At 45.0% G+C, this 22,596-nt stretch overlaps 1 protein-coding gene across 1 annotated transcript; it reads right to left on the bottom strand.

The window, feature by feature from the left end:
- Positions 1-314: 314 nt before the first annotated feature.
- LOC134957244 (vitellogenin-A2-like) lies at positions 315-20,481 on the bottom strand. The gene is made up of 34 exons (XM_063938957.1): positions 20,398-20,481; positions 20,109-20,129; positions 18,553-18,704; positions 17,560-17,811; positions 16,048-16,212; positions 15,782-15,930; positions 14,573-14,723; positions 13,629-13,786; positions 13,144-13,303; positions 12,322-12,447; positions 11,869-12,087; positions 10,932-11,155; positions 10,718-10,815; positions 10,441-10,565; positions 10,253-10,354; positions 10,040-10,159; positions 9,760-9,949; positions 9,264-9,357; positions 8,860-9,045; positions 8,435-8,582; positions 7,274-7,493; positions 7,010-7,182; positions 6,364-6,873; positions 5,691-5,807; positions 4,918-5,130; positions 4,664-4,806; positions 4,077-4,215; positions 3,714-3,849; positions 3,344-3,530; positions 2,657-2,751; positions 1,939-2,036; positions 1,412-1,571; positions 791-943; positions 315-598 (listed from the first exon to the last, which is right to left on the bottom strand). Exons 1-34 carry the CDS (start codon positions 20,435-20,437, stop codon positions 495-497), a joined length of 5,328 nt encoding a protein of 1,775 aa, XP_063795027.1. The 5' UTR covers positions 20,438-20,481; the 3' UTR covers positions 315-494.
- Between the last annotated feature and the right edge of the window lie 2,115 nt (positions 20,482-22,596).

Genomic DNA, 22,596 nt, shown 5'->3' with positions numbered 1-22,596 from the left:
GGTGGAGGCCTGAGTGGCGTGGAGTGGGATTGTACATCAAGTGGAGTGGAAGGGGATTAGGGGCAGGTGAGAGGACTGTACGCATGGGAAGGGGTTAGGGGTGGGTAAGAACACACCCCACCCAAATCTAACTCTCTCTGCCAATGTTACACCTGCCCAAACTTTTGCCCATTAGCGTGCTAACAACTCTGAATGACCCCCACAGTCTCAAGTTTATGTATTTATATATATATATATATATATATATATATATATATATAGTATATCATGCGCACATTTGTAAAAAGAAAGAAATCAGGACACAGTAAAGAAGATTATTTTGTGGATGCAAATATATTTATTGAAAATTTCAGGGTTTACAGTGAAGAACTATACACTTGGTTGGAGAATGCGATTGATTGGCGCTGTCGTTGCAGCTCATTCTTGTGTTATTTTCACTTTTAACATTTCTAGGTATAAACAAGAGGTTCCCTCTACAGGAACGATGGCGATAATTAAGCTGCGCACTGGAGGGAATGGCAAGAGCAGGACGTATGTGCGTCCACTCTGTCTGTGAAGTCTTCACGTCTGTCCGTCAGCACCTGATCTTCATCCAGATCTGTAGGGGAACAAGAGGGTTACTATCTGGCGTGGCACGAAGCACGCAGAGGTGGGCTAGGGCAGTGTCCCAGATCCACAGTATTCTGTTATCCGCCCTTGTTATAGATAGATAGATAGATCGATAGATCGATAGATAGATAGATAGATAGATACTCTACATCGCTAACATCAGGCAATGACGCAGACTCACCGGTAGAGACGCAGTGGAAGCCGACAGAGACTGGGGCGATGGATGTTGCTGAGCAGCCCTTAGCACAACGCAGGACAGGGTGTATGGTGTAACATTTGCTCTCCTCGTTTTCCGGTTTTTCTACCTTTATCATGCGCTGCGTAAGTTTACAGGCTGCAAAAGAAAGGCACATACTATTTCCAGTATACCTGTATATACACGGGCTCTCATCACTCCTAACCTGCTCTATAGATAATCACTGGCCACGTGAGGTTACTATCTGCAGATATGTATTTTCAGAACGGAAAAGTCTGGTGCCATCACATAGCCCTGTGTACTAATGCGCGCTCTCTGGATGGGTGCTAGACACACGTAATCCCTATTTCCTGCCATGACACGGGCTCAGGGACATTCAGAAAAACTGTCCTGTTCAGATTATTACAATTTTCTAGGACAGGTAAGAAAATGTTTAGATATTTTGGGCAATGCCAATGTGTCTACTCAGGAACTTCTCCACCCGCATGCAGAATAGGCCGAGCGCTGGGCCTTTCAATGAAATCTATATAAAGAGCAGCTAACCTGTAATAAAGGGCGACAGGCACGATTCCGGCTGGCAGCCATATTTGTTGCTCCCTCACTTACCCCCTGTGCAGGCTTCTTCAGCCAGGATCCAGGAGTGACCGAAGCTTCCTTCATCCTTAGCCAGGGATCCGTCGGGAATCCTGAACTCCTGTTCTGTTTCATCATCATGGTAGCCGCAGATACCACAGGTCTTGCCTCTCATCCATGCTGCGGTGAGGACCTGGGGTGAGCAGCAAGGCATTAGCGTCATCGCCAGTAGGACATTAGGAGCGCACTAAACCTCGCGCACTTCTGGTTCTGCTCTGCTTGCGCCATAGCAACCCACAATATTTATATGATTATTGGTTATTTTACATAGCGCCAATCATATTACACACGGAGAATATATGATCACCCAAAAAGCACGATTAAAATATATATATATATCTGTTGAGTACTTTGATTAGCCAATATATAGTCCCAACGGCTTATACATATAATGGACCCCGATGTGATCTACTGGTTCCAGGCACTAGGACCAGCTCTATAAAATTTGACCAGTCAGACGCCCTAGAAGTCCGTCAGTGCGCGGGCGGCTGTACATTTACCTCACTTGACTTTCCATCATAAGACAGCTTCACAATTCCAAACTCTGATGCAGATAGGACATATTTTCCCTCTATCTTGTCAATGCACACCCTGGGATCTGCAATGGATTACACAACGGGTCAGAGGCGCATGGTGACTGAGGGTGAGGGCGGGCATAGGGGGTCATTCCGAGTTGTTCGCTCGCAAGCTGCTTTTAGCAGCTTTGCACACGCTAAGCCGCCGCCTACTGGGAGTGAATCTTAGCTTATCAAAATTGCGAACGAAAGATTCGCAATATTGTGATAAGACATCTCTGTGCAGTTTCTGAGTAGCTCGAGACTTACTCGGCATCTGCGATCAGTTCAGTGCTTGTCGTTCCTGGTTTGACGTCACAAACACACCCAGCGTTCGCCCAGACACTCCTCCGTTTCTCCAGCCACTCCCGCGTTTTTCCCAGAAACTGCAGCGTTTTTTTACACACTCCCATAAAACGGCCAGTTTCCGCCCAGAAACACCCACTTCCTGTCAATCACATTACGATCACCAGAACGATGAAAAAACCTCGTAATGCCGTGAGTAAAATACCTAACTGCATAGCAAATTTACTTGGCGCAGTCGCAGTGCGAACATTGCGCATGCGCAATAAGCGGAAAATCGCTGCGATGCGAAGAAATTTACCGAGCGAACAACTCGGAATGACCCCCATAACGCTGTGTTGCCACGTGGCGTGCCACTTACCCTGGCTGGATACATATGGGAGCTTAGTCTTGGAAATCTCAATGTTATTTACGCTCAGCTTGGGCTCCCCGGACTCGGTGTACATCTCAATATTACTGGAAAAGACGGACGCGCAAACACAGAATATTTATCTCGCTCACAAAGAGAATGATGAATAGTTTTATCACAATAGTTTCGTATTTTTATCCTAAAGTATCAGTAGCATAATGAAGCTATAATGTTCCATATGGCGAATATAACTTCTACCATATTTAATACAGCCTTTACTCTTCTATTCAATAGTGTACTAATATATATAATATCGTTTTTATATAAGATGTAAAAAATAATGTTGTAATAACATCATTGATATAATACAGAGGTTCTCAAACTCGGTCCTCGGGGGGCACACACAGGTGGAACTGATTATTTCACTTGTGATTCTGTGAGGAGACCTGCAAAACATGCACTGTGTGTGCCCCCGAGGACCGAGTTTGAGAACCTCTGATATAATACAATATAAATGTAATATATCACCAGCTTAAAATACTAATAAAATAATATATAAGTACGATGGTAATAAATGAGCATTCATGGCGATTATATAGAAATATAGACGGGGTGTAATGCGTTGCATATACAATATCGCGCAGTAACAGATTATAAATATAGCATCACGAGGGATTATTCATATAGAATTTTACTTACAACTCTCCCAACTTGATATTAAGGTCCTTGTATTCCGGGTTCTGCAGAGAATTCCTGGCCAAGATCAGGAACTTACTCTCTTCGGTGCGGTCCTGGGCGAGAATGTGGTAGCAATTGCCGGGCATTGTGTAATTGTATTTCACATCGTTGAATGTTGTTATCATGTTGTCGGTTATTGTGCAGCGTCCTGGGAAACGGAAGGAGATTATGAGGGCAGTTGAATGTGATGCCGATATGTAGATATTTAGAATGCATTAGAGGGGGAGATATATCAAAGTGTGGAGAGAGATAAAGCGGAGACAGATAGAGCACCAGGCGGTATTTCCTGAGATATCAGTGTGCCACTATAGATACTAGACAGCGTTCTAACCTTGAGCTCTGTCGGCTATGTAGTTGGGCATTTCAGCAAAGACGTTCCAGGTTGGGACTTGAATGTCAGCCGGGCGTGCGTACCAGGCGGCGGTGACTGCAGCGGGGAGATTGAAGGCTTGGTAGTAGAGGGTGGCCTGCATTCAGGATAACACATAATACACATTGCAACACGATGTAACACACACACACAAATATAAACACACATTTCCAAAGTAAAACATGAACAATTTGCAGATGACATCTGTTGGGGTGACCTTGGCAGCAGGCGGCGGGGGTCTCTTACTGACATCCCTGAGGCGTCTCTCAGCCCTGTCACGTTGGCTCAGTATAATGTCACCTTGGGCGTGAATGGAGCCATTACCTGGGGGATTTTCACTACAACGTTCATGGTTCGGGGGTTGCTGAGGGACATGACCAGTTGCGCCTGTCTTGATGGGTTTCTCTTTACTCTTTGGGAGAATCCTGACAAAAGGGCAGCTCCGGGTAAGTACCAGCCAACCCTGTAATAACAAAATGCGTAGCCATTATATCATCATCATCATCATCATCATCGCTCACCTTCTGCAGATATCAGGTCACCAGAGCCCACTGCTTATAAAATCACCTCCCGCCATCACTACTCCCTGTAACTATATTTTACTGGAGTGACATCACTACTCTCACAATATAAGTGATGACATCACTGCAGGATATTTGGCATATATTCATACCACTCGTGTATTATAATAATACATTTAACCCTTATGTTTTATAATAATATATTTGAGAAATGATAGTGCTATGCAGTACAACACCTGTCGGTGAATATGTTCTACCTCTAAGTGCGGGTCTCGTCACGCCATTACTGATATAAGCATTGACGTGGTACCATATATAATCCCATCTGATACATAAAACATGACTACGTATTATACAGATGACTCAAGAAACGGGAAACCATTGTCTTACAGTTGTCCAACGGACTTCAGCTTGGATGGGATTCTTGGCCAGTTCACTCTGATCCTCAGCGCCGGCTGGACACCCAGTCGCCCGGTTTCGGCCCAGGCAGAAATTTTGTACTGCTGGCAGTTCTGGCCCCATTTCAGATCAGCCTGAAGCACAAAGAGATATGGCATTAGGTGTATCTGTGCGATCAGTGACCTGTATAGATACGGTATATACAATATGGCCTCTGGCGGACTCTTGTTGTGTTACGCCAGTACCTGGGCTTCGTGCTGGCTTTCCACTTGTGCATTGAAGCAGGCTCTCCAGCGGCTCTCTCCGGTAATGTCCACGGCGTAAGCCTGCACCTTGGGCCTGGATGAATAATAGTCGGCATACAGGATTATCTGGATCCCTTGCTTCTTGTTATCGGATCTGACGGCCTGAGCGGTCACCACAAAGCTGGGGGACTTGTTTTCTCCAAGGAATCGGGACTAAAAATAAAATTTGATGTATCACAGTGCGGCTGACAGGAAAATGTTCTATTACTGGAACAGAACACATTTTTTTTTTCTTCATAAATATGGATAAAAGGTCCTGGCTTCGATATAGTATTCATGGAGCGTTGTGTGTCGCGCTTAGTCACACTGGCCTCTAGATAAACGTATCGTGTCGTTCTGTATGGTGGGTGTTACACGCGTTCACACCTCCCTATGGTTCTGGTTAATAAATCAGGAGGTGAGACGGGACAGTTTCCCCCCTCAAATTGTGATTGTCCCACCAGAATCAGGAAGGGTCGGGAGATACGCATCACACTTTATGTGTCATATTGACTACTAGTGGACCTATGCTACAGCCAATGTGAGGTTCTGACTGTTCTAACCCCTTGTATATGAGACTGACAAAGGAAGACCAAGTCAGAACGTTGCTCAGAGCCCCGCGGGGTCTTCATCAGGCTCTGTCCCCAAGGTAAGCCTAAGAAATCCCACCGTGCCGAAGATGGTCTCCATGATCATGGTCTAGCAACGTTACGCCCTCCTCCCACCTGACTTACACGTTGATGGGGTATTCCATTAGCTGCGCTGCTGCTGCTACTGCCGCTGCTGCTGCTGCTTGATGAGCTGGAGCTGGACTGCGATGATTGTACGCGGCCTGAAACTGTCCGTACACGCTGAAACAGAGGAGAAAGGAGATGAGTGATTACAGCTATGGCCGCTATTGTCTGCAATGCTCCGGAGTTTTTCTGTCATTGGAAACACCATGCCTATAATCTGCTAAACATTGCTCCCGGAAACGGCTTCCCCTGTGAAATGTTGGGCAGAGTTCCCCACACTGACTGTAGGGGGAAACAATATGGAGCCGACTTAGAGTGTGGCGCAGATTCAGTCACTGGGTGCACATTGTGATAGGGGCTGGAATGTAAAGGTATAATGGATTCTAGCCATGCATTCAGTGTATACTCATCATACCTCCATTACTCACAGATATGGTGCAGACGTATGGTGTCTCCTCACCTGGTACAGGTGAATGGGAGGACTCTGCATTGTCCGGTGGCCACAAGTTCTTCTGCAGTTTTGTTTCTTTGCTTCTTATATTTCATTATGGACGTATTTTACGGCTTGCGGCAATTGCAGACATCCCCACCCTTACACACCAGAGGCAGCGGGTTACCGCGTCACTGTCACATTATTCCAAGTGCAAAGTATGTTAAAAAAAAAAATCCATACCTGTCTCTTAAAGCGCAGCTCGTAGATTTCAGCGTCTTGGTCGCTGATCAGGTGTCGGGTCTTTTGCTGCTGTTTGTTCTTCTGACCGTAAGCGTCTTGCTGGTGTTTGTTCTTGTTGCGTTGCTGGCTTGAGCTGCTGCTGCTGCTGCTACTACTGCTGTTGTCACTGGAACTGCTGGAACTGCTGCTGTCACTGTCGCTGGAACTGCTGGAACTGCTGCTGCTCTGCTGGTATTTTTGTTGATTATGCTTGTCTTGATCTCTATTCTGCTGGTTTTTCCAAGATTGGCTCCTTTCTGCCTTTGCATTGTCACGGTGTCGCTTATTTTGCTGGGAGCTGCTGGATGAGCTTGAATCTGAAGACTCTGAGGAGCTGCTGCTGCTGCTGGAACTGCTGCTGGAACTGCTGCTGCTGCTGTCTTTCTTATTCTTATTCTTCGTGGCCGCAACAACATCGGTGGTGTCCTTGAGTTGATTTTTCTTGTATACTCGCATGGTCCGGTTCTTGGCCTGTAATGTCACAATAAACACGTATAAAGACAGCGAGCCTGTCCCGGGTGTACCGCCACCACCCAAAATCGCCACCCAATGGCAGGGCGCCACACGGACGCGGGCAACCGAATGAAATTGGAAGGCAAACGCTCACCAAGTGCTCATCGATTCCAAGGATTGTCCTCAGCCGCTTGTGGATCTCGGATTCCTCCAGCTGTTCGCCTTCTTTCTCTAGGTCGGCCAGGGCGATGATTTTTGAAGCAGCCTTGGGCCCGGCTGTTATTTCCAGTTGGAATTTCTCGATAGGTGCTTCCTTCTGTCCTGTGACTGCAAAAGGAGCCGAGGTTACACCACCTGGGGACCCCGAGCAATTCCATCAGCTTTAAAAAAAAAAAATAATCTATTGAAAGTTATTTACCTAGTTTGGCTGTGACTTTGGCCTCATGCTCGCCCACGATCTGATACAAGAAGCTGTGTTTGCGGCCAGCGGCGTTACGGGATTTGTGTTTCAGACACACATGGAAGGGGACATGTGGAATCTTGATGCAGAAGCGCAACGCGTTAGAAGGTGAATACTGATGTTGTCCTGTCTCTCCAGGGTAAGCGTATTTTTTGGCCACTATTTCTGAAGATCCTTCCTGAAAAGACAAAATACAATTTAAAAAAAAAAAGCTATTATTTTTGGCCGGCCAGTTGGCGTGGACTTTCCCCTATAACAATAGGGACTGAGGAATGTATAAAGGCTACAACTGTTTCTGTTTGAGGGCAGCCAAGATGGATATTTGTTCATAATCCAATGATTGCTAATTCCAGAACTCTTCAGTAAAGTATTGAAGTGCTCAGGGAGGTCTTCCAGAGGACCACATACACAAAAATATCAACATTGCAAGCAGCCAATGAGGAACCCTTAAGAATAGTGCTAGAGATGGACCTTGCGTAACTTCAGCGGTACAGAGATGATGGTTTGGCAACCCGTCTTCATGCCCAAGCCTGACAGCCACACCCTCAGATGAAGCAGCCACACCCCTTGTGCAGGAGGGCCCCTTATGTGGCTATGCCCCCTATACAGGACCTATGCATGCACCAGAAAACGTTTCTGTGCAGAAATAGCATCACTTAGATGCTATTATATCGGACTGCAAAGCTACACACAGACCTTTGGGGACAAACAGATGAGTTTATCCCTGAAGACCGCTACATGAGCTTTAATAGTGGCACAATGGGAGAAGAGAAGAATCTTTGGAGAGAGATAAAGTGGACGAAGATAAAGTACCAGCCAATCAGCTCCTAACTGCCATGTTACAGACTGTGTTTGAAAATGGACAGGAGCTGGTTGGTTGCTACTTTATCTCTCGCCACTTTATCTCTCTCCAAGAGTTGCAAAGTTTTGGCGATAGAATCTTAAAGTTGTGATTTAGCGCTGACATTCATAGCCCGTGATTGGAGCTGGGCAGATACTGTTGCATTATTTCTGCTGTGTGGAGTGACGGGGGTAGGATGGAGAACCCACAAAATGTCACAGGCGAACGTGGAATGAGGGGAATATTTTGCAGAACAGTTTTGCTTCTCTGTACGCTACCATCAAGCTGGCGCCTTCTGCCGATGCCTTGTCAGATGTCTCAAAATGTTTCCTTAGGACGTCCTGGTCGCCACCCTTGGGCACGATTGGCGTCTTCTTCGCCGCATCCAATTCTTCCAGGTTTCTGGACACAGCGTACACTTGGGTTCTGAAGAAGAATGTGTGACCAATAAAATAATGTTGCCGCGATTTGCAGCAGTTTTATGTTGTGCTCTTACAAAGTATAAATCACAAGTAGCAATGTGAAATGCATTGCACACACATTGCCATGTTCTATCAATCCATAGCTACCCAATACATTCAACAATATGAAATGTATCTGAGAAGTTACTGTATAATACATGCATTCTGTACATGACACAATTGTGTATTATAGCTGTATGTTATAACACACAACTAAGAAACGCGTTGCTCGCGCACATTACCTTGCCACTATAATATCGTTCTCCTTCTGGCTTGGTGAGCTCTCAATCTTGACGTTTCTTTCTTTAGCATCAATTTTCGCTGTGAACTTTGCGGGGGTGGCGGCTTGGAACTTTGCGTGGAATTCAATTCCGGACTGTACTAAATGAGTATTTACACCCATAGTTGCCACGGTATGTACTGAAATACTGCAAATACAAAAGAATCAGCCTTTAGACTCGGATGCATTGATGAAAAATGATAATTAATGAAATATATTTATTTTGGGCTGTTAATGTTGATGTTACTGACATTAGTGGAAACTGCGCAGGAAATGAAATCAGAATCCACCGGCTGCCACGTGCCCAGAAGACTTTCTCTACTGTACATCTGCGGCGTACTACTGCTCCATAATATAGTGGCTTACCTGGGAGTGACATCAGCGCGCAGCTGGATACTGGATTGCAGCAACTGAGCAATACTCAAGTCACTTGACGGGGAAGGATTGGCTTTCATCTCAACTGAAAAGTGTAACACATCATTCATTGATCAGTTACAAAAACCCAAACAAGTGGAAAGAACAGGTACAATCAGAACAAGAAACAGTAGTAAAAGTAATGGTTACTTACGCCCAATAAACTCTGGTTTCCCCCCACAACCCAAAAATATACTGGTAGGATAACTCGCTCCCGAGAAATAATTATCCCTAGTATGTGGTAGGGAATATAGAGTGTAAGCTCCATGGGGCAGGGACTGCTGTGAACTAACCACATATTCTCTGTAAAGCGATGCGATATATGTGTGCGCTATATAAATAACTGGTAATAAATAAATGGCGTTTCCCCAGTGAAGGCGATTTCACGCTTGAGAATGGAAATAGGAAAAGACGAAAGTTTATGGAAGGGGAGGAAGACGTATCTTACTGTTATATGCAGCATTGCCAATAGCAGCGGAGTGTACGCTCAGCTCTAGGGGAAGACCGATGGAAGTGGGTACGATGTGCCGTGCCTCGGCCAACAGCGCAGGATGGGCCCATTGTCCTACAAGGCCACCGAGAAAGTCCTTAATGATCTTCTTAATGACTGAGTGTTGGGAGGTAGGCTCCGTCACCATCTACATACAGGGAAGAGCAGCAGAGATGTTACTCCCGGGACAAGGCGAACGGTTTCTGAATACGCCAGATACATACACCCTATATATCACCTTCACAGAGTTCTGGATGGTTTCCTGGGTGGCCTCGCTGAAGTAGACCTCTTGCCCGAACACCTTAACGTTGCCAGAGAACAGAGGAGACTCGGATGGAACAGATTTAAATCCAGCCAGCTATGGAACAAACCAGAGTGATGCGTTAATACCTTAACGGGGCATTAATTAGACATTGTCAAAGGCAAACCTTGGGGAACATAAGACACCCACCGCTTTGATGATCTTGACAATGTTTTTCTTCATGGAGAATTCAGCAAAGGGAATGTTTTGCTTCCTGAGGACTTCCTGGAGACCCTCAGCCCGTAGAGCAAACTGCAAAAATATGCAAATGACTAAGGCCGTTGAGCTAGTGTGACGGCATGCAGAACATATGGCAGCGTGCGCTGCGTCACCCTTACCTCAGCAATGTCTGTGGTTGCGCCAGCCATGTAGCCTCTGACTTTAATGATGACGGCAACTGGGAGCATGGTGGTGGGACTGTTCATGAGAAGAACATTTGCAGAGGCACCAGACATCAGGGGGTCTGTAGGAACAAATTCTATATTATTATATAGTAATATACTGTATATGTGACAGCGCTGGTAAAGTCATACAAGTTGTAGGGTTTATGGAATGATTATGGATTATAGCACCTGTGCACCAGTTTTGTAAACGGCCCTCTGTGTTGTCACTTACAGTTAAAAGTGTCGATGTGAATCACTTTGCTGTAACGCATGCTCAGTTTGTCCAGGACGGGACTCAAGATCTTTATGGCGATGTTGGCGGCTGCGTTCCTAAATGGAAAAAAAAGAAGAAAAAAACACATTTGATGAGTAAAAAATGAAAATAAAAATCAAACAAAACAAAAGAAAGGGCGGACACCAGCGGGCGCCAGATATTCCACACTTACAGCTCACGGTACTCGGGCACAGTGGTCCGCGTCAGGGCCTTCAGATAGGAGTACACGAAGCTGGCCAGCTGCAGGTTAACCTTGCTCTCTTTCTGTATGGCAAGCGCAATGGTGGCCACTGTGGCTGCTGGGGGTCTGGTCTCCAAAAGAACTGCGGCTGCCATCATTCGGACTTCGGTGTGGATGGTATGGTCCATTAAGACGCTGAGCAGAATTTCTTGGACCTAATCAGTTGATGATAATAAGATGTTATGGATGGTACTATCAGTTTGGTAACAAGCCTTTGCCTAAGACTATAATGGGGTTAGTAAGTCATAGTTAAGAACTCTCCATTTGGTAAAGTTGTTATAATTTCTTAATCCCTGGCATCTCCTGCCATTCTTACAGAGGCGGGCAGCACAGATGGTATTGTGGTTAGCATTACTGCCTCACAGCACTGAGGTCAAGGGGTCGATTCCCACCATGGGCCTATCTGTGTGGAGTTTGTATATTCTCCCTGTGCTTGCATGGGGTTCCTACTGGTACTCCGGTTTCCTCCCAAAATCCAAACATATAATGGTAGGTTAATTGTCTCCCTGCAAAAATTAACCTTAGTGGGTAAGTGTGTGTATGGACATGGCCAGACTAGATGGGCCAAGAGGTTCTCATCTGCCGTCACATTCTATGTTTCTATAGATAATCCCTCTAGGAACACAATCAGAAGCTAGGGATATATATCACATCACTGGAAATAAGTATGATGTCGCTGGGGTCCTGGAAAGTACCAGGCTGGACGTGCGTTCGCAGCCTGCACGGTGAGATAGCGCAAATCTACGCCTAATTTGATTCCGCTGTTTAAGGTTCAGGTAAACAGAAAACAAGCCATGTGTGAGGGTATGAGGTGGAATTGTCAGTGACTGTAGCACTCCATCATTTCTCCTTTGTACGAGGCACTTACTCTCTTGGGATCGTCTTTAGCAATATTGCGCACAGCCATCACCGCATCGACCTGGACCCTGACTGGTAGCTGGGAAGCACTGGAGGAAAATCCTGGTATGAATTTCAGGATGCGCTTGATACTTGCAACTTGTCCGGCGTTACCCAGAGCCTTCAGAGCCAGAATGATGTCCTCAATGCGCGCCTTGTTGGCTGCCTCAGCCGCAAAATCATGGAGGGGCTGAAACGTGAAGCAAGGCGTTTACCACATACTGTATGCCAGAAATGTCAGAGGAGGAAACATGCAGAAACCCAAAACAGCCAATCAGAGCTTGTTCTTGATTAGTTGCTATGGGTTACTTCACATTTAGATTTTGTCAGCAAGCCCCCAATTATATTGCTTTTGGTGTACAATATAAGTTACATTATAATGCCGCACAACACCCATCCACCTAAGATAGCGTAATACGCTCACCTGCAGAGCTGATTCTGGACACACTTCATCATCTGCACAGAATTTGTTGACCATTGTTCCATAGGACAACATGGCTGCCTTGCGCAGGATCGGAGAATTCTGAACTCTAGTATCCATCAATAAATCCTGATGAGGGGAAAAAATGATATAACTTTTACTTCAGAGAATTGAAATAACTGCTTTAAAATAATGTTCTGTTCTGCACAAAAATAATAATCTGTAATAACAACTAAAATTTACAGTCTCTTAAAGAAATACTTATTGTAAGTTCACCTTGGAAATATTGTTATTGTTGTGCACTGGTTGCATACGCTCTTTGTTGCCCGCCATTTTGAGAATGCAGCCTGTCAATTCACTAAGGTCTCAGACGTGATGGAACAGCCCACAAAATGGCCACCACCAGTGTTGGTGGGTGATGGGCACTCTTTACGGCGTAATTAGAATCGTGACTGAACATATAAAGTTAGAGAAGCAGACGCTTCTTTACAGTCACATGTGAATTCCATTTTGCTTTTTTACTTTTTATTACAGAAAGACCATAATGATGTTTTGGTGTGCCTATAGGACAAGAATCCCTACTCTAAATGATAAGGATACGGCACAAAAGCTTATATACCGCTGTCGGCAGTGCAAGGTGATGTCTGAGATCTGCGTTATTCCTTACTGTACGTACATTGTTCCCAGACAATAATAAAGTGATGACATCAGAACTCGCCGATGATAAGCAATGACATCACAACTCAGGTTATATAAATATTATTTGCTGGAGTTTATACTGATTTCTGTGCAGTAATGTGAATAGATGGTAATAGCTGGACTCACAGCTGCAGTTTGCAGGGCCCGCTGGCTGGCTCTGGTGTAGTACATGGCGAGGGTAAGAGACATGGCGGCTTCTTGTGTGCTCTGGTACGGAATATTATGCTTGATGACCTTAAGAGCTTCCTCTGATCCGACGAGAGGGATCGCCTTTGTCATCCATTGTCTGCAAAACATAACACGGTCGTGTTTAGTTTATATGTATATTGAGTTATTGACGATAGTTATTGATAGATAGCAATGTCAGACACTGTATTTTTTTAAACCACTACAATGCTTGCTGAATCTCTCCGTGCCTTTCATCGACATTACGCAGCAGCAGGGAATATAGTCAAACAATTATTTGGGCATAATTGGGTACAAACATATATCCCATTGCATATATTTATAGAATAGTAAGTGGGATAAAGTTGTCCTTGTTAATTTGTGATCTACTCTAGAGATCCAGATCTCATACCATAAATAGATTACAGCCGCCACGGGTCACTTACCTGTACACAGGTCTGTCCGAATACTGCTTAAATAAGGTTTGGAAGTTCTCGGGGTCTATGTCACGCAGAAGCTGGACCAGTTGTAGGAATTTGGCTGGAGCCTCTGCCTGGACCTGTTGCTGGTTGTTCTGTACCAGGTGCTGTAGAGTGTCTGCAATCTGATGAAGGAGAGGGACAGGGTAATGATACACCATGGCACCGACGGAACACTGCAGGATGGACATCTATTGCTCTAGTCTGTCACTGTTACCCAAACTTGTCATTGATTGAACATGCTATAAAATCATCAAATACAGTTATAATGACAAGGAACAATAGTGAGAACAGTCAGGCCTGGGGAGACTCCTCTACCGCTGTGGGGCAACTAAAAGCCCCCCCCCTCCCCGGCCTTGCCCTAAACTCAGCCCTTCTGTGTATTTGACCTTCCCTGTGCCACTCTTCACCTTTCGCCCACTGCCACCCTTGAAAGAAAGTGCTGCCCCTCAATCTCTGGTGTCCTTAGGCCAGTGGTTCCCAAACTGTGTGCCGTGGCTCCCTGGGGTGCCTCAGGACACTTGCAGGGGTGCCTCGGGTTGGTGGTCCAGGACCAATTCAAATTATTTATGTTCAATGTAATAGGCAAAGCCAGTGCTGGTGGCTGCCAGTCATAAAGTATGTGGACAAACAGAAGCAAATCTTGTCCCTCACCACACAACTGACCCTAATGATGACATATAAGCACAAATTTACTTAATTTAATATTTTTCTTTATTTCTCAATAAGAAACCTTTGGCCTAGGGGTGCCGTGAAAAAAATTCTGATACTCTAGGGCGCCGTGATTGAAAAAAGATTGGGAACCACTGCCTTAGGCCCATTGCCTAGTGCTTACCAGAGCCCGTGCCATGTTGGCACCACCTGGCTATCCTGATATCGCCTCTTATACAGTATGGCTGATGTGTTCTCACCTGTGACTCTAGGTTCTTAGACTTCAGTAAGTGAAAAGGCATCTGGTAGACCTCAGTCCCAAAGCGGTACTTTATTCCACCGCGGTTTTCCAGTTGCACACGAGGCTCACTGACCTTGCTGGATTTTATGTCTTTCAAGGTGAGGACTTGTCTGGAAGAGAAGAGACGTTGTTGGAGTTATTATGTGTAATATTGGGTCTGGGACAGGGCGGGAAAATGTATAAACATAACACCAAATGCACGCGAGTTGTTCTTATAAGGGGATAATGATAAATAGTCATCATTATAATTTCCTGGCCCATTATTGTTTGATGTCAGTCTGATATAAGATGTACAGTATTGAGACACCATCTTGAACTTTAAGTAGACCTGTTTCTAGGCTTTAAAGCTTACACATCACCCTCACGCTGTGGTCTGAACCAGTATCAACCTATCCATACTCATCGGAGACTAGTGACATCACTGAGGCCAACCAATCCATATTCATCGGAGACTAGTGACATCACTGAGTCCAACCTATCCATACTCATCGGAGACTAGTGACATCACTGAGGCCAACCTATCCATACTCATCGGAGACTAGTAACATCACTGAGGCCAAAATATCCATATTCATCGGAGACTAGTGACATCACTGAGTCCAACCTAACCATATTCATCGGAGACTAGTGACATCACAGAAGGCATGAGCCACACTGGCTGTATAATTAAAACTATGAGCAGGTTGCAGGATTATTGGGGCCTTGATTAAGCATGATAATAAACATCACTAATTGCCTGCCCTCAATACATCAAAGGCAGAAACTGTGGGTTGAACCAATATTCATGGCAAAGCAGTTTATCAATTCTGTAGGAACCCAATGAATATCAATTAGGTGGTAACACATTAATGTCATTGGTTCTTAGTAAATTAATGAAATTAATTCTAATAAACACCCCCTCCAATGCCTCCAACTAATAAAAGGAAAAATAACACAGCCTTACTTTCCCTTGTTGGCCATGTCTTATGCTCATTAAAGAACTGGAACAATTGGTGAAGTGCATTGTGGCAGTGCCCCGTCCTGTAGGAGGCCATAGACACCTGCCCTGTCTGCCCGGTTAGGCAGCTAGCCTTACATTTGATCATTTACTCATCTGTAATCATAAACCCAACAGAGATTTCCATGTCATTGCCAGGAGATAAGATGGCCGCTTGGGGATATACTCTACCTGACTTCTGTTACAGCAGCTCCGTAAAGTTCATAGAATGGGGAGTATTGGAACACTTCCTTGGCCTTGACTTCCTCAATGACGGCCCCTTGTGATCTGTCTCTTATCCTGTAGGTGGCTGTGAGCATTGCGCGCAGGTGCTTGGATTTCTGAAGAAAGAAGCAACCGATGAGTACAGCACTGACCAAAGCTTTATTCTGCCCAACACATAGATCAGGCCAACGGGCACAAATAGCCACAGGTGGCCTGAGTGACTTCACAGTTACCTGTTGGCATGCTCTGCAGGGTTCCAGGAAGGTCATCCCTATCCTCTTTACCGCACGGTCTTCACACTTGGAAAGGTCCCTGGATTTAATCAGAATGAGGGAATTTGATTTCCGGTTATCTTGCTGGATCATGTATCTTGTTGTGCACCTTCCAGAAAGACAGTCCTGTATAGGGACAAAGTAATAACAGCGTTAGTACCATGGTGGATAAAACTGCATTGGGTGGTGTGATAGACTCAGAGGGACACAGTACTTAGGGCTACCCTGGCGTGCTCAGTGCTGCAAGCATACTGTATAGCCCAGGCTGTTAGGCCATTTAGGATGTTATGGTGTTTAGATGTCAAGTGTTTTAGTTTAAAGTGTTATGAGATTTTATAATGAAAGTCAGAGTTACACCAGAGTTAAGCAGGAGGAAAACAGAAGGACCACAAATTATCTTCCATATCTACTCCAAAAGGGCTGCCTTCATCACATTACTGTGAGTTACCTAATTCACCGCCTCAAACAGCTGTTGAATGAACAACCTGGACATCCTTTACTGAGCTACCTGCCTGGATATTATACAGACTTGCTGCTCTCAGCCGTTGCTTTTTCTTTTTCTAAATATTACTGACTACATCTATGGCTCCTTGCCCCTCTCCCATACCAATCCTTTCCACTTGCTGTCACCTCCCCCTAATAGCCATCCAATCCCCTCAAACCCGCAACCCAGCCAATCTCATCCACATCTCTGTGCTCTCTCTGACTTCTCCATCTCTCCCTTCCCCCTCTCTGGCCACAATCTACTCTCCTTCACTCTCTCATCTCCTCCACTTCACCCCATGTCAAAATCCACCATTACCAAATGTCTCAAGTCTCTCGACCCCGTTGTCTTGTCCTCCTCTCTCAGTATTCTCTTCTCTTCCCTAGCCACCATGGCTTGCCCCAGCTAGGTGGCATCCATCTACAACAACACCCTCACCTCCGATTCTGTTGTCCTCATCTCTTCTGTCCCCCTCTGTCGTTCCAAACCTCAACCCTGGCACTCCAAACTGACCTGGTTCCTGCAAAAATGCTTGTGCACCGCTAAGCGCCTCTGGAGAAAATTGCACTCTCTGGTGGACTTCCTCCACTTCAAATTCATCCTCTCTTCCTACAGCTCTGCCCTCTCCCTCGCTAAGCAATAGTTCTTCCAATCACTCATCTCTACTATGGGGTAGATGGTTCAAACCTTCTAAAGAGGACAGTGGAGAAGTTGCCCATAGTAGCCAGACCTGGTAGGTTGCTATGGGCAACATCTCCACTTCTATAAACCTGCACTTTAGTAAATATAACCCATAGTGTTTTGAAATCTATAGAAAGGACATCTAACCAAGGTTGTCAAAGCTATTTATGTCACGGGTTCCTTGGCCAGCTGCCCACAGATGACCTTATACTCTGCCACTATAGCAAAGGTTGGTGACCGTAAAAGGCTGCAGAATTCATGTAGGGCTCCCCTGAATCTGTCAGATGTTAGAAACACACAACACAAACCTCATCCAGATCATAAACAGTCTGCGACTTTCTGACTTGGACTTGCAGCAGATTGAGAATTCCCCTGATGATATTGACCACTGTCTTCGAGACACCCTCCGCGGCAAATACGTCTCCAACTCGGCCATCGTGGTATTCAAACTTGAAGGGCTTTTTTATCTCATCTGCAATGGTTTCGGTCAGTTTAGGGGATCGAGTGAAAGGATCTCTGGGCCACTGGCCGTGATATTCCTTTACATCAATTCTTTGGACCTAGGGAAAAAAATAATTATACGATCAGTTTCTGGGACAAGTTTGGGCGCAGGCGCAGTAACGGAAATGATCCAATGGGGATCATTTCCACTATTCCTCCTCCCCCTCCCCCCAAAAGCTAAACAGTCAATCTTAATTATGTGTGATACAGAGATCACTAAAAGCCAGAATGGGGTTCCATGATGTGACGTACCCAGTTCCATTGGGGGGGGAAGGGGGGGGGGGGTATATGATGGCCAAGCATGTCTGCCCCCTAGTACTGGGAGTTATTACACAAGGAAATATATGAGGACGGAGTAACTTATTATTGTGCTATAGGCACATGAGATACCGCAGCACGTACACAATGCTAAATCCACAACCATAGACTGAGTGTGGCTCGCTGACCTGTCTAATATACTAATATCCGGCCTTTGGGACATGCACACAGCGTGCAATGAAAATCCTGCATCCACCCCTGTTCTGCAGTCAGCTTTGTAACATAGAATAATCCAATGCAAGTCTTAAAAAACACGAACATAAAAAGACCACCGCCAAAAAGGAAATTTCAATTTTAAATGTCTTTGTTCCCCTTTGACTTCCAACAACAGGGGTCAGGCCAGACTGTGCAACGTGTCCCCTGCTCTGTGACATGGAAAGCCACGGAAAAGCGACTAGGTTAGCGGAAGCGGCAGGGCTCGCCATGAGATATCTACCTACAGGTTCTAGTGCTGTAACCCCATCCCCATTCACAGCCATTACCTTTAGGATATACGTTCTCTGAGCGAAGCCACTGATCTCAACTTCAAGGTTCATCTTCAGCCCAGCCTTGGACAAACCATTGTCTGGAAAACCGTTCACGACGAGACCCTCATAATTGTACAAGTAGGTCTTGGTGGGACTTAAAAGTTGCTCTGCAATGAACGTACAATGAAGGCGTTAGTATAATTCTAGGTATGCACTGGATGGACTCAGCGTGTTTTACTGAAGCTGTTATTCTCAGGTGATGACGCCTGGGCAATGCATTCGTTACACACCTGCCCTGCTGACCACTACAGACCATTATGGGGTCTATCCATTAAGCCTTGGAGAGAGATAAAGTAACAGCCAATCAGCTCCTAACATGTTACAGGCTGCGTTTGAAAAATGACAGGAGCTGATTGGCTGGTACTTTATCTCTTTCCAAGGCTTAGTACATAAACCTTATATGAGCAATAACCAGTGGCCAATATTTGTGATCCAGTGATGTCACCAGTTGCCTTGGTTGCAGTCTTATGAGTTACTCCCATAAAATGGCTGTGTCAGCTGCAATCTCCTAGACCACAAAATGGCTGCCTCCTCTGTATGTGCGAGTCCCCAGGCTTGGACACCAGCTCTGTGGGTATTTGTGCCTGACATGTTTCAGTCATATGGGGGTGGAAGGGCGTACCAGACCCCATGTAATAACTGCCTGTTATGTCACTAGGTACTGACTGTGCTTTAGGGGAGATACATCGAGGAGGAGGGCGGGTGGAGACGTCCATTTTATAGACTGTACTGGAAAATGAGCAACGTCTCCTCTTGTCCTCTTTAGAAAGTTTGATACATCTCCCCCTTTTTACGCATTTCTATGTTTTCTTTATTTATACTACACATATGATGAAAGTAATGTAATAGCTGCTGTCCATCCACAAAGCCGGTATATACAATTACCCCACCCATGAACCACACTGAAACTGACCAGATACAGGGGCCCTATGTACTAAGCCGTGGAGAGAGATAAAGTGGAGAGAGATAAAGTACCAGCCAATCAGCCCCTAACTGTCATGTCACAGGCTGTGTTTGAAAAATAACAGTCAGGAGATGATTGGCTGGTACTTTACCTCTTTCCCCTTTATCTCTCTCCAAGACTTAGTACATTTCCCTCACGATAAGTAACAGTTTATTAATCTCCCGCCTAAACCCAGTTATGCCTCAGCAAAAGCTTCATACATACCAAGAGGTAAATTTACTAACAAAAACAAGTAGTGTTGACCTTAGCAACCAGATTTCATTTTCTAGGATGCAATCTAGAAATGATAGCTAGACTCTGGTTGCTAGGGGCAACGCAATATCTTTTCATTTGTAGTAGCTTTAGTAAATCTGCCCCTCAAATGGTTCTTTTTCTGGTTACAAAGTCAGAGAAGGAGACAAGGCCGTTAGGATGGAGCAGTCACTTATATGACGTGTTCCTCGCCGGTTACGCTCAGCGTATTGCAAATGACACACGGACAATAATACGCAGTCACATAGAATGTGACAGCAGAGAGAAATCCCTCGGCCCATGTATGTACACTTACCGTTATCGGATTTATCACTACCTGTAAGAGACGAGATAAAGGGAGATACGTCATTAGTTTGCACTGATAACGCTATAATGATATAATATACAGTTTAATGTATACGTACAATCTATGTTACATTCTAATTGAAAATTCTATGTAATGTAAATGTAATAGTAATACTTTAATTTAAATAGCCTAATAGATATAATAAATATATTAAGAAACACTTTATACTACACTTTATAGCATACACTATATATTGTATAATATATAATATAGAGGTATATCGGGAGCGGATACTCACTCGCCAGTGCGAGCAGCAGCGCTAGGATGATTCCCCTCATGATGATGGTGAATACCAAACCACGGACAGCCCGGGGTATTTATACCCAAATATCCTGGAACACGTCATTTTGGAAACCGCTGCCCCTGGTAAATAATTAATGTGTTACCAAATACTCTGATTGTTTGTACAACACGGATAATTTATGGTAAAAATACATAAAAAAATGAAATATTGAATTTAGCAGATCCCCCCCGTTAGCAGAACAATATATACATTTATTGCTATTACATTTCACATACATTTTTATTTCCTAATGCTACATTTTGCCTAACATTGAGTACGAGGGGTTAATAATTGGATGGGTCAGGGTAACTTTGTTTGTCTTGGGTCACAGTGACAGAATCAGATGTAACATCGCTGATAAGAACCGCCACTGATTCAGCTAAAACTGTCTCACCAAATAACTATTATTCTCTGTTATTTCATTTTGCAATAAGGGGACCCAGCCAGCGGCAGCCATCTTGTATCCCTATAGAGTGTAAGCGTGCGAGCAGGGTCCTCCTACCCCCATGTCTGTCTGTTATTACTCCGTTTTGTGTTATCAATGTTGTTTCCAATTGTAAAGCGCAACGGAATATGCTGGTGCTATACAAGAGACTGTTGATAATAAATAATGATACATATAGGGGGTAATTCTGACCTGATCGCACGCTAGCTACTTTTTGCAGCTCTGCGATCAGGTCAAAACTCGGCAAAACTGCGCATGCGTATGCACCGCAATGCGCAGGCGCGCCGTACGGGTACAAAGCGGATCGGTGCTGGGCGATGGATTTAACGAAGAATCCATTCGCGCAGCCAATCGCAAGGAGATTGACAGGAAGAGGGCGTTTGTGGGTGGCAACTGACCGTTTTCTGGGAGAGTTTGGAAAAACGCAGGCGTGTTCAAGCGTTTGCTGGGCGGCTGTCTGACGTCAATTCCGGGACCGGACAGGCTGAAGCGATCGCAGCGGCTGAGTAAGTTCTGAGCTACTCAGAAACTGCACAAACTGTTTTTGTACCGCTCGGCTGCACAAGCGACCGCACACTTGCAAAGCGAAAATACACTCCCCTATAGGCGGTGACTATCTGATCGCAGCGCTGCAAAAAAAAAAGCTAGCGAGCGATCAACTCAGAATGACCCCCATAGTCTTCAGAATCCAGGGAATGTTACTGTAGCTGCGTCTTATAAATGGAGGTTTTCAGTGTAGACTTTAAGAAATTCTTATGTGTTCATTTGACTACAGCTCAGTACTCACTGTGATTTCATTAAGATATTCTGTATATTACATATAATTAAGGGGTTTATACGGAAAAACTATATATATTGTATATTCCTGCTTGAAGATCTATTTAATTATTGTTCCATGGCTACACAATCACACAGCAACTTCTCACACAGAAATAGTGTGTGGCAGGGGCATTACTCACACACGACTTTCTGCATTTGTCGCTATACGGATGGCGACAGCCGCAAATGTTGCCGCATGACAAACCGTATAGGAATATATTGCTATTTGCCACATGCATGCACTCCTTATATACTATTGTGACACAACACGTGCCACAACACGACTCTATGGGGGGAATTCAATTAGTTGCAAGATTGCAAAAGGCTTTGAATTCGCTCACTTTGCCTATAAATTTGCACACTTCACCTTCATGCGGGCACCCGAGATTCGCACAAGTTAGAAATGACATTTTGCATCAATCTTGCAAATTTTGACTAAATAGTGAACTGGGAAAAAAGCATGAAAAAGTGGGCAGAACTTCCTAGACCCCAAAAAGTGGGGAGAACTTCCTAGACTCCCCAAAAGTGGGGAGAACTTCCTAGACCCCCAAAAAGTGGGGAGAACTTCCTAGACCCCCAAAAAGTGGGGAGTACTTCCTAGACCCCCAAAAAGTGGGGAGAACTTCCTAGACCCCAAAAAGTGGGGAGTACTTCCTAGACCCCCAAAAAGTGGGGAGAACTTCCTAGACCCCCAAAAAGTGGGGAGAACTTCCTAGACCCCCAAAAAGTGGGGAGAACTTCCTAGACCCCAAAAAGTGGCACCTTCAATAGCAAAATCATACAGAAGACTCGCTTCAGTTTATCGCAGCGCAGCAATTGGGTCGGAACTGCGCATGCACCGGCGCATGCCAGATGGCCGAAGGCCGTCGTTGCCCAGCGATCGCCTCTGC

This window comes from Pseudophryne corroboree, chromosome 9 (assembly GCF_028390025.1).
Source record: "Pseudophryne corroboree isolate aPseCor3 chromosome 9, aPseCor3.hap2, whole genome shotgun sequence".
Classification (NCBI taxonomy): domain Eukaryota; kingdom Metazoa; phylum Chordata; class Amphibia; order Anura; family Myobatrachidae; genus Pseudophryne; species Pseudophryne corroboree.
The sequence above is the reverse complement of the archived record's forward strand: the minus strand, read 5'-3'. Positions and strand labels throughout refer to the sequence as shown.